A 13,384-nucleotide genomic window follows, 5' to 3' on the forward strand; every position below is an offset into this window, starting at 1 on the left:
CTCATCTGCTGCTTCGCAGTGGAGCTCGACAATCCGACGTGCGTTCACCAGTCGAGAGCAAGTGGAGCCGTGTCATCTATTAGTTTATGTATTTCAAATCAAGGAATGGTTGTACATGCATGGTGGAGGAGGAGACGGAGACGAGCAAGTCGTGGGCACGGCGAGGGACAACTTAGGGATGGACGAAGACACGCAGCGAGGTTGACGTTGAGCGCTCCCGGCCATTCTTAGGGATGGACGAAGACACGCAGCGAGGTTGACGTTGAGCGCTCGCTGGGGCATTAATGATTGGGCGGTGCGGTACCCCTTCCACTACGTTGACTTGACTTGGGAGCAACGCTTCGTGAGTCAAGTCTTCCGAGTAGCTTCCGGGAAACTTCCTTGGCTGCCAACGTGATGGAAAAGTATCTTTCATATACCCTTTATGTTTGTGGTAGAGGCTTATTACGGCCCATCTAAGGCCCATAAACTGACACCACATGGAATCTATATAATCTCTCTCTCTCTCTCTAAATCCAATTAACTATCCGGGTATCAGAATCCATTACAAATATAGGATGCCTATTCTCCTATACGTAGACATTATAAACCTGGATAATGGGTACTCTAATCCGATTAAAAAGATCAAGCAAAGGAAAAGAAGGTTAAGTTCCACCCGTCGGTGCCACCTGATGTGCTCAAGCAAGAAGATGGCAGGACAAGAGGTGCCAAATGGCCGGACCAATTAACAAAGCGCAACAGTGTTAGAAGTTCCCAATAGTAGTGTTCGCAGAACCCCAGCTTTCAATGTATTGTGGGAGCAACTAAACTAGAGATATTGCCGCCACCTTGTTACCATAGTTCTGTTTTATACCCATGATGGATAATGTTATATAGAGCGAACGTTTGGCTACCTACACTGTTGCTTAATCCAACTCCAATCGTAGGATTGATTTAGCAACTGATGAGCGTACCTTAAAAAATACAAGAAGAAATTTTGATTCGTATAATTGATCCTACGCTTGATTGAGAAGCCAATACGTGAAAGTATAATGTGTAAGAATCTTATATTAGATTATATGGTTCTATCTAATTAGATAAGATATATTATGGATATGATCGGATTCAAATTATGGTTATCGACCAATAAAAGAGAATTTCAATTATAATAAGATTCCTGAGAGATGATCTTAATAGAACAAATTCTCTTATAATTATTTATCTTAGATCTTCTGTTCTCGCTTATAAAAGGAAATAACATCTCAAGCACTTATAACGTAAATATGCAGATACACAAATAAGATAATTTAAAGATATACGATATTAGTGAGATTATAAGTACTCTCTCATCTCCCCTTTATTCCCAATCCATCGTTTATAACGATCGTAGGATAAGAAGAGAGAAGAATCTGAATCTAATTCTTTTTATATATCAATATCGTTATAACTTTTGGATTCGATGATGATACACTCGTAGATCAGATAAAAGTTTTCAGAATAACATTAAAAGGTATGCATCGTAAATTTGATCTATTATTATTTAATTTCATATTTTGATATTAAATTTTTTTATATAACATATGCATAAGCATGATTTTTATGCTTACAATTAATACTAAAATTATGTTTGAAATCAAATTCTTTATATTTTTTTGTTAGTGTATTTCGCTCGTAAAAAAATGTTATTCAGTTTTAATTTATGATGCTTGAACGATTTATTTATATTATCAATCTATTTTTTTATTCAGTCCATCTTATCACCTATCTATTTATGAGTGATATAAGATTTTTCGTATTTGATTAATGGATCACTATAAATAATTTGTTATCGGTAATAATATTATTAAGGGCGATGAGCCATGCGGAGCAGCTGCATACCCAATGGAACGATCGTGCGGTGCAGCAATCCTGCAGCAGCTACACAACGTTGTTGCGTACGGGCAACTGTAGCAGTGCCACTACAGCGCTTGTCGGTCGCGGTCGGCATCCACTAGACAGTGAAGGCTATGTCGGTCGACACGTGTGCACGATCGTGCGGTGGGATAATCCGTGGATGGCGACAAGTCAGCAGCGCACTGCAAAGACGTTCCACTGGTGAGGAACCACGGCAGCAGGGAATGGCGACCAGTGTGGTTTTCAGTCAGTCGCGTGAGGACAGCCGCTCGACCGCCGGCAACAACGGGTGGCGGGCGGCTTGAACCTGCTCCGAAGGATAAATAAGAGTTGAAGGTGAGTTTCTTCCTACTCAGTACAGAAAAGTATTTATCCTCTTCACTAACTAGAGAGTATAGGAAGAGAGTATGATTGTCGACGGCTCTCTTTCGGCCATCATTCTCGATGCAGAAAAGAGTGCCTTCTTCGGCATAATATAACCTGCAATAGAGAGCTGTTTCCCTGCTCTGCTGTTCTTGTGATGTGCAGGTCGTGTGTATCTACGCTGCTCGCTCTGCAAAACGTGGTGATGCATCGCTGCTACCATCACCATCCTTCATGGTGAATGCAATGACACGAGTTTGCTGTCTGCAACATATCGACCTTCCAGTCTTACAGCTACAAGTCGATCTGCTACTTGCATGGTGGAGTCTAAAGCTTCAATTGCTTGAGCTGCTATTCAAGTAAGTCGTCTTAGTTCGTCATCTGACGCTTCCCTTCACTAAATTGATAGTACCCGGGAATGGACCATGATTACATTGGAAAGGTGGCTGTGGAAATGTAGCTTAATCTCTACCAAAAAAAAAAAAAAATCTTACGACCAATCCTCATCATCTTTTCTTCTTCGAATTTATTCAATCTGTCCCCCCGGTCGTCTTTTCTTTCCTTTGCTTTTCTTTGGGGAACGACAGTCACTTATTGTCTGTAGCCACCAGAACATATACTGCTATATCTACAACTTGCACGGGCGAAAGGCATTAGCAATCAGCAATCAACGTTGCAATGTGCCGCTTCTCCTTCCTCTTCCTGGACATCCAATGCAAAGCTCTGTCTCAACCTCGGCATATTCACCAGATATGTCGTATGGAACAACTTCCTTGGAAGCAGCAGATGGCAGCTTAAGTTGTAACTTGCATTTCAAACATCAACCATGTTATGTCAGTCAATATTGTCAAACCCTGGAAATGCTTTTAACAAATTGAAGTATCGGTACACTTTATTCAGACTGGTACTGCAATAACATGATCCACAAAAAGTTATGTCATTGGACCAATGTAATCGGAATCATAAATGATGGTAAATTGGCATACCTTTTCTCGTAGTAATGTGTTCTCCTCCGCTAGGGTGTTCTCCTGTGTTTAATTACAACATATAAGATAAGATGATGATCAAATTATAGTAGAAAAAGATAGATGGCTTTTGTATCATTGGGCAGAATTGAAGCTAGCTACCTTCTGTTGAAGCTGCACGAACTCCTCCTCTAGCAATTGATACTAAAAATAAATCATGTAAAAACAGTTCAGTTTATCTATGTTTTCAGAAGAAAATTAAGATTGTCCGGCGACTTGCCTTCTTTCCTCTAATTTTGCGTAGGCTTTGTTCTAGCTTGATCTCCAATTCACCCAGTTCTTCAATGGAAGATGACTCCAAATTCTCACCTAAGATCTTCCTACAGCATATAATTGGACTTAAAAAATCCCAAACTCCTCAAAATTAAAGTAGCAAGCAAGATGTTAAATCTTAATATCAGAAAGAAAAAACCTAATCTTACCTTTTAGAGGCTTCAAGATGTTCAATCTTCGTAAACAAGCTTGCAGCTTCTTGTCTTGATGGCTTCAATTAGAACAATTAAGTTTAAGAGTTATATAGAGAAACAATTGCGAATTGTAGAATAATGGGCCGAAAAGCCATTTTAATTTAACACTTCATTGTGGATAAACCATTTCTGAATGTGAATTCTATCAAGAATTCATTTCATAAAGAACGTAATCCAGAAACAATCCTGTCAGAAACCATATATTTAACTAATTACCAATATTACTTTTGTAGATAAAAATTGGATCTCTTCTGCAATGTCTAACGGACGAAATCCCACTGTCATGATACCATCATGGTTTCAAGTGCACTTGACAACTTATTGAAAGTAAAACACCTTGCTTGACCACATAACTAACTCTTTTTTTTAATTTTCTTCACAAAAGTCAGTCATATTACCTACTTTGCCAGATAAAGACCCACAATTGCGTTCTGTTTGTCAAAATCCAGAAGCAGAGAACACGAGGAGCATAATAAAGAAGAGAAGAAATTTCTTTCAGAAAAGCAATTTCCCTGTCCTTGTTTGGATAAAAATAAGATGGAAAAGATCACTTGGAACCTTTTTTCTTTCTTTAAATATCACTCAAATTACGAAAATAATGGGCTTGAAGATGGATCAGATATAACTCTCTCTCTCTCTCTCTCTACCATCTAGTTTGCACTGTTTCCCTTTTCTGTCCAACGCCGGGAAGACAAACTGTCATATGTGGAACGATTACAAAACGCCTGAAGACCCAGAAGAATGCAGTGTCATAAGGACTTCTTTGAATGCACAATTCTCAAGATCACGAATGTCTAAGATCATCTTCCAAATTGAATCATGAAATCTGTGTTCAAAGATTGTTCATTTAGAGTTTTCCCAGTAAAAAAAGGTTTGTTCTCTCTTTATCCCTAAATCGACTCGTAAATTCTTTCCTGAATAGAAGAAGATGCCTTCATCCAAACAGACACTGTGTGCCACTCTAAAGCTAGAAATTAAGATAAAACCTGTAAGTTTATGGCAAAAGAAACATACTTGATTCTCATGTTCTATGGCACTGCTGCTGCTAGAAATTAAGATAAAACCTGTAAGTTTATTGCAAAAGAAACATACCTGATTCTCATGTTCTATGGCACTGCTGCTGTTACATTGTTTCGCATGTGCTTGATAGCGCTCAATAGTATCTCGCATGCTACAGCAATCAAGAAAAGATAAAAGCACGTCACCCTTTGCTACAGAACTGGGAGAGTAAAGATATGGAGAATACTGAATCAATGATAAATAATACACTTCACCATTGGAAAATCATTCTTGTAAAAGTTAAATGAGTCTATATGGAAGTAATTCATAGTAATTATACAAAAACTTGTATATGTGCTAATTTTTGTATTCATGCCCTGTCATGTCCTACTTTTATATATATACATATACATATACATATACATATACATATACATATATATATATATACATATATATATATATATATATATGTGTGTGTGTGTGTGTGTATATACACATATGTATGTTTATGTATATACATACATATATATACACATATGTATACGTATATATATATACATATATAAACATACATATATACATGTATATATACATATATATACATATATATGTATATATATCATATCATTCACCTCATATATATGCCCATAATTCATAATTCAATAGTTTAGTTTAAGCAATCCAATTCCACTACCAAAACTCATAGTTGCACTGACTGCATCTTAGGTTGGTTTCACAAGGTTTCACAAGGTTTCACTAAATTATACTAAGGAGAATTATAGATTTGTTGATGGATGTGATGAATCAGTTAGGATTATTATTGCAATAAGAGATAAAAGCAGACACAAGAAAACTTTAATAGAAATAACAAATGGAGATCTGAATACTTTTAGTTTATCTATCAGATACTGTCCAATGGAAAAGCTTGGAAAAATTCTTTGCATTTCGAAAAAAAAATCTATCTCAATAGCCTCTGATAAATTACAGCAGATTTTAGGACCACATTTTTTTTTCAGAGGCATGTAAATGCTATTCTCCATTAAACAAGAAAAAAAAGTCTGCCAATGGTTTCAATAGCACTTAAGAAACAAAATCTGAAGACTCCTTGGTACCTAGTGCCACCTAGGAAAAGAAATGATATCATGATCAAGGCCTTCACCAATCAAGCATTGAAATTGAAATATGTAACTCGAGACTCATACAGTGCAAATCATTTATTTTGTAATTAATTTATTCAATAATGTTGGATGATATGAGATAGTAGGTCCAATAAGTTATGATGCTGGCATCGATCCAAAATTCAAATCCTTGATGACAATAGCTTTCCTAGTTAACTAGATTTATTTTAACAGGACAAATTGTGGATGATAGTTAATCACTCGAAATCCTACAATCTTTCCAGCCAAAGCTATCTCGACAATATCCATCTAACATGAGGATTTACCAAAATATTGTGTGCATAACAAGTCTGAGAAGATGCAATGGTGGTGAAAATGATACTTCAAAAATGTCCGCTATAATTTCACAACAAAAGCAAGATAGTCTGCATTGCTTAATTATAAATTGAATTAATACCTATATCCAATATGTTGATTTGGTAAATTTTGATTATAAATTCTGAAAAGTAGCAATTATTTTTCTGCATTTCATGTAATATTTCATTTTAGCTATGATTAAGAATGGCAAACTCATACCAATGCTGTCACAGCAACTACAGTATATTTGGCTATCAAGATGCCAAGAATTATTTGTAGCTAACTATATCAAAACCTGACATAACTTTGAAGGATGCTAAGTCACTTATTATATAATTTTTTGATAGAAATATTGTTATCTCTTTTGATAGTAGTTTTTTGTTAGTCCCTTTGTCTCCACCCTTTTGACTTGTACATGCTATTATAGGTGTCATGAGCAATATCGTTTCACGATTTTCTCACCAAGCATTTTGGTTTATCACATGTTGTGAAACCGCTAACTAATGGCTAAAATAATCATCATTGCTTTTGTATTAACAAATAATTATTGTTTTATTAAAAATAATTGTCTAATACACGAGGCTCTTGTTGATGCAGGACTTTGAGAGGATCAATATATGATGTATTTCTCCTGCAAGGAATGAGGTTATTTCCACAATCAAATATTATACATTTGTTCTGGTAGAAGTAAGATTTATGTAAAACACTTAAGTCAACGTAGTTGCATCTGGTTAAATAAGTCAATTGCTTGATCAACATAATCACTCCTGAATGGAGCAGCTAGGATAACCTTTCTAGAAGAAATGAACAAAACATGCCATATAAAAGTCCAAATTAAGCTTTTCAAACTTCTTTGAAATTCTAATTCTAATAAGTTTCCTCTGCATATATCAGACTTAATCCCAAAATTTATTTAATTACTATTTCAATTTTGAGAGATGATTTCTCCTGATCCAAGGTTCATTGGTTTGAATGGAGCAGCTTCTATATCAAGTTGTTCCACCAACTATATTTTATTTGATAACAAAAAATGAAATCGATTATTTGTTAGCTGCTCGATTAGGTTGTTCTACAAAACTAAATTTCAGGGTTCTCAATTTCGATATGTACCATCTGATACAAGTGGTACGTACCAATCAGAGAGAATACTAGTCTGCAGATAGTTTTCTACCGGGTGGTACCAATATTTTGATGTGTATCGAGCGATACGAGATTTGTACCGTACAATAACGATCAAAATCCGACCATTACCTAAGTGTACTAATCAGTGTGCCCTAGATTTCGATCGTTACCGAGGTGTATCAGTCGGTACATCGAGGATTTCGACCATTACCGTGGCATACCAATCAGTATGCCTCGATATTTTTGAATCGTTGTCTCCAAATATTTTTTAAGATTTTTTAGCTCTTTCTGGGTGTACAGTCAATACACCATGGTGTACCATCGGTACATCTTAGTATGTACCATACTGAGCATGGCTCGATACACCAGTACAAACCAAAATTAAGAATCTTACTATATTTTATTTGATAAAAAAAATAAAATTATTTTTAATTAGTGGAGTAGGTTTTTTTTTCAAAGGGTTATAACGAAGATAAGATTTGAGACCAATATCATGTGATAAACTGTCAAAAGTTTTACTAGCTGACTTGCTTAGTTCACATTCTCTACCAAATATAAGACACAAACGATCATCATGCCATTGGACTACGTAAAAAAGATATAACACAAATGTTACATACTTATAAGGTCTCAATTTCAATATATGGATCCAGTTACACTAATCTCGAATCTAATAAGAAATTGGATAGAGATGAATAGCCATATCCAACTCAGTAGCTTAATGGATCATGCTTTGAGGATCTAAAACTGAAAAATATAAGGTTTATGAGTTACAGGATATCAGGTCCTTTGGCACCCATTAATCTTTATTCACTGCCTCAGAAGATGGTGATATCATGTAAATGTTCTATTTATTTATCCAGCGGAAGATAGAATCATAGTTGTAATTCACATGGAATCACAGTTGAAGGAGCTGTTGGTTGAACCTCCATTTTCCTGGGTACTAAGGCCAGTCGGTCCATGTATTAGCCTACCCACAATATTATATCATAGTGCCAATTTACAAGTCCAATTCATACTTTTGTGGGGAAATTATCTAAAATACTGATATCCCTATTAAAAATTGAAAATCTTATGCAGTAGGGACAGTAATCTTGATAAACATGAACCATACCAGCACATGGATTGTCTATAGATTGATAGAATGATTTAGTACAAATTATGGTTCCTATAAGATTGTCAAATAAGTTATTTTTAAACGTCAGATGCATCATTAATGTGACACAGCGGTTATAAAAGGATGTCCTTCAAGTCAGCATGGCTCACTTTATTTCCTCGCAATGTTGGGAAGAATCAAGAGTTTTAATTGGCAATAAATTCTCCACATAGTTGAAAGCTGTCATTGGCATTTATTATAGTTCAGAATCATGATTTCTAATTGATGTATATAATATGGGAAGAGAAAATCACATCTTTACTGTGCATGGAATTTGATCTTTCAAAAATCAAACCAAATCATAGAAAGAACTGATGAAGAAGATACATAAGACGGAGAGAACAATTAATGAAGGTGCTATGCTCATCGAGACTTTCAGAAGTATCCTTAGGTCCCTAAAGAATGTTGAAGATGTCGAGGAAGGAATATTTGACACTCAAAGATCAAGTACCATACAATGTATTCCCAAGGATCAAGGTTATGAAAATATAAAAAGGTGGATTATCAACAACACAAACAATCTAAAATTTTTCACTATGCTCACAACATATTCATTGAAGAGGAAAACACCAAGAATAGTATGAGGAACTTGGCATCAGTAGGAAAATATTGTTCATGATAACACTAACAATTCGCATATTTGATGCACTTATCTAGAAACAACTGTTATCATCCTTCACTACAAGGTCCCTTCTTTAGCTTGAATTTCATGAAGGTCCAACTAACACAGAATTTTATTAAACACTTATCAAATGTGTTTAATATTGAATCAGCAAAGAAACAGTCCTATGGAAAAGATCAGTGGCCAAAAAGGCTTACGTGAGAATAGATAGATAGATAGATAGATAGATAGATAGAGAGAGAGAGAGAGAGAGAGAAGCAAACAACTAAGCCTCAAGCCTGCAACTTTTCAGTTTATCAGGCTGTAAACCAAGTTGATCTCAGTTCAGAACAGAATTCAAAGTGCACATTCAAACAAACGAGCGTGAGACCAACCGAGTTTACTCGCTTCCGACCTTGTGACTTATAAGATCAAGATTAACTGATGACATTCAAGATTAACTAAGTCCAAGATCAGTTCAAAATCTATCAAGCTGAACTTGCATTGAGCTAAGAACTTGTCGAGCTAGCTTGACATCATCTAGGTCTGTAATTGTTTATGCACATGTTTGAGAGGCATCAATTTTTACTCATTTACTTTTATGCATTTTTTATGCACATGTTTGAGAGAGATGATGTCGAGCTAGCTTGACATCATCAATTTTCACTTACATCAGTGTTGTATGCTATTTTCTTTAAAGGAATGCTTTTGGTTCTATTCTCAATTTACTTTTGGTTATTTCGAACCTGAAGTGTACAAATGGATTTTTCAAGCAAAGTTCGTCTGATGACACCAAAGCATGTGACTAAAATTGGCGCAAGTCTAGGTTGTTATTGGTTTTCCTAAAGTTCTCTTAAATTAGACTCAAGAAGTGTTCTAGTTATTTAGAGGTGCAAGGCTACTGTCCCTGACCCCTGGGTACCTAATAAAATCATCACTTTCAACGAAATAAATTGAAATATTTGTTTTATATGTTCCTTTTGATCAACTTAGTTCCTAGGGTTGCATATACATACATGCATGTTACGGAACAAGAAACATTGTCATCTTCTTTTCTTGTTGCTATTTAATCAGGTTTTACAATTCATTTTTCTATACCAATCAAGACCTAATATTTGTAATTTGATATCTAAAGTCTAACCTTGAAGGGACAAGCTTCAGATAGGTTGTGGCTTTATACATGCAACTTACCATTTAGAATCTCTGAATGGTATGGAGTTGGCATCCACTTCTTTCATTATAAGTGCACCCAACCTAAGAACATCATGGTGATTATGTCTTAAATTGGGATGTAATTTGGTTCACGATTACCTTGCAGCTACATGGATTTGAAAGATGAATCCCCAACCCTACATCTTTTGATCATATAAAAGTTCTAAATTCTATGGAACCTATAATTGAATCATATTTGCATCAATGTCTCGGATGAAGATTATATAACTTATGCTGATGAATGAGTGCTAGCAAAAATAGACTAAGAAAATTATTTTAAGCCTCAACAGTTTTGGATTCGGTTAAATTTATAGAAGGTAATTTTTCGCTAGATGAAAGATGAAGAAAAGATAGAGAGAAACAGCAGCTGAAGGATCTAGCAAGTGATATAATCAATTAATAAGTAGGAAGACACCCAACATTTTTCAAAACTTCACACACGAGTGCTAAGATGCATAACAGATACTTTTACCTTCACAACAAATTGAAACAATTTTGTGTTCTAAACAAACTGATAAATGCATATACTTATTTTATATTTTAGATAGCTGTTCCACAAATTTATGACTGAAGTAATTTTATGATATAATAGAATGCATATTAAACTTTCCTAGTCTACCATATCAAACATATTCAATCTTACTACAACTGAAGTGTAAATAATCACTACTTTTTTTATTCTCAGATATAGAAATCATCATTTCATACGATAATGAAAAGGCTGTCTGTGGAATAACTGGCTTGCACATTGAACCCTATACAAACCAAAGTTACAAGCAAATGCTCCATGTGAAAGTACTAAGTAGTTGCAAGGTACTAGTAAAAGACAATAAAAGAAAATTCATTGTTTTCGGTCTGAGAACACTAATGTCATTGTACGCAAAGGTACAACATAAGATTACTCGTAGATATGCTAACATCCTCCACAAGTCATTGTGTTGTAACTGACCGAGAGAAAACTAGCTTCTCTTAAGCTGTGGCACAAGTCCTTTTCTTGTTCCTAAATAAACGGCTTGTTTTCTTTCTTTTTGCTTCTTTCCTCGGTAGTTCTCATATGCATAGTTATCATAGGGAGTCTTGTATCGGTTAAGTTCTAAAATGATATCCATTATCTTTCCTTCCTGTGGCGGAGGCACCCGTACTACAGCTACACTATTTTATGCGCTGGTACGAGTGTAACTTGATAAAGCTTTTTCTCAAAGGGAAAAGAGGTTGAATCCAACCGAAGAAAGCATTTCAAACAGAAGAGCGAGTACGTACGTACTTCATCCTTAAGCAGATAGCTTTACCATTTGAGAGAAAAGAAATGATAACAGAAGAGATTCGTCCGGTGGGAAGCCAAGCAGATCGTAGAACCAAGCTGAAGAAAATGAAGAAAAATATAGGTATCGCGAGGTTGGAAAAGAGGAAATCGATAACCTAACGAAGTTTCAGACGACCGAACTAAGATCGAACGGAAATAAGGGTTAAGGGAAATATGGGATTAGTAAACGGCATCGGATTATAAAGGATGAAGGAATAAATAATAGGGTTCACGCGACCAAGGCCTTAGGCTCGAAGCACTTGGCTGGTTTTCGAGGTCGATCATGAGGAAGAAGAGAACAATACAGCGAAAAATAGGAAAAGAGGATGGAGGAAAAGCAGGACCTGGAGCTGGCGAACTCGTAGAGCTTCCCGCGGGCGGAGAAGATGATGAGGCCGATCTCGGCGTCGCAGAGCACCGACAGCTCCAAGGCCTTCTTCAGCAACCCGTTTCTCCGCTTGGAGAAGGTCACCTGCCGGCTGGTCGCGTTCTCTATCCGCTTCAGCTGCGTCTTCCCCCTCACCATCGTCGCCGTCGCAGCCACCCACCCACCTACGCCAAGATCCCCAGCGATAACCAACCACACGGAGGAGAGGGGGGGGAGGGGGTGGGGAGGAGGAGGAGGAGGAGGAAGAGGAGGAGGGCAAGGGAAGAGATGAGATCTCACCAAAAATGGCAAAGACACTGGATCGGGGAGTCTTCTTGCGATCGAGCAGACGACTCGGAACCACCGTGTTTTTCCTTATTCGTTCCTCTTTGCACATCCCAAAAGAAACTTAAAGGAGCGGAAAATGAGGAAAAGGGGAAACCCTCGTTCCGTTCCGATTAAAGGTAAAAACACGAGTCACATTTTTTCGCCTCCTCCTCTAATCGTGGGGTTGTTACAATTTGGGAGTGGCGGTGAAGGTGTGAAGGTAAACCGAGGACGACTCTCTTTCTATCTTTTGTCCTCCACCTCTGGTATGCATCCGGGTGGGTCGGTGCGGTGGTGGGGCCCGCCGGTTGGGACATGGGGCACCACCTCGTACAAGAGTCGTAGGAAGCGCGGGCCGGCGCCGCAGGTACGCGTCCGTACTCTTCGGCCCTTGATGCACCGACACGTAGGCGTACCGGGTTGCCTCTCGCCCAATGGAGAGGTCGGGCGACGAAAGCAGGACGCAGCGAGTCACGTGGCCCCTCCTCCTCCTCCCCTTCATTTATCCGCCCCTCGCCCCAGCCAAACCCACCTCCAACTCGAGTTCGCTCTCCTTGGGTTAGGATCCTCTCCAATCCATGCCGCCACCCTGTCTTTAACACTCACCCCCCCCCCACCCTCCCCTCCCCCAATCTGCCGTCTACCGACGGCTGAGATGTGATACGAGAGCGAGTGCTGTCCGTGAAGCGGCAGTACAAATTGCAGCGCATCTCCTCCCGGCAACCAAACATAAGAGAAGTTTTGTGTCCATACACGTGAGTGTTAGGTCGACCATCGCGACGCCTTCGGCTCTCTCTTTCCCTCGAAGAAGGCCAGTGTGCGCGCCACATGAGTTCCGCCTCCGTATCTCACGTGAACGGCACGTGAGAGTTCCAGTACATGCTGTCAAATCGATCGGTGGACCTGTTGGGGTAGAAATCAAATCAATGGATGCCTCGATTGCAATCGAGTGGTTGATGTGGGGGCGACGTAGCGATATAATATATGCTACTTCGGTGACGTCGCCTGTCCTGCCCATCATCTCACCGGCGGGTCACTTCAGGGACCACAACTGAGAGTGTTTCTTCCACCACCGTTTATGTTGCTGCGAGT

General features: G+C 37.9%; 1 protein-coding gene and 1 long non-coding RNA gene across 2 annotated transcripts; one reads left to right on the top strand and one right to left on the bottom strand.

The window, feature by feature from the left end:
* The first annotated feature begins 2,099 nt into the window (after window positions 1–2,099).
* Window positions 2,100–2,983, top strand: LOC108952766 (uncharacterized). The gene is made up of 3 exons (XR_001977833.2): window positions 2,100–2,208; window positions 2,401–2,594; window positions 2,847–2,983. It is a non-coding gene; the product is annotated as an uncharacterized LOC108952766 (long non-coding RNA).
* LOC135610416 (MADS-box protein SOC1-like) lies at window positions 2,629–12,494 on the bottom strand. The gene is made up of 8 exons (XM_065104904.1): window positions 12,266–12,494; window positions 11,943–12,150; window positions 4,820–4,898; window positions 3,683–3,744; window positions 3,481–3,580; window positions 3,363–3,404; window positions 3,222–3,263; window positions 2,629–3,040 (listed from the first exon to the last, which is right to left on the bottom strand). The coding sequence occupies exons 1-8, from the start codon at window positions 12,360–12,362 to the stop codon at window positions 2,903–2,905; spliced, it is 768 nt and encodes a 255-aa protein (XP_064960976.1). The 5' UTR covers window positions 12,363–12,494; the 3' UTR covers window positions 2,629–2,902.
* Window positions 12,495–13,384: the final 890 nt, after the last annotated feature.

The sequence above is a fragment of the Musa acuminata genome, chromosome BXJ2-4 (assembly GCF_036884655.1).
Source record: "Musa acuminata AAA Group cultivar baxijiao chromosome BXJ2-4, Cavendish_Baxijiao_AAA, whole genome shotgun sequence".
NCBI classification, from domain to species: Eukaryota; Viridiplantae; Streptophyta; class Magnoliopsida; order Zingiberales; family Musaceae; genus Musa; species Musa acuminata.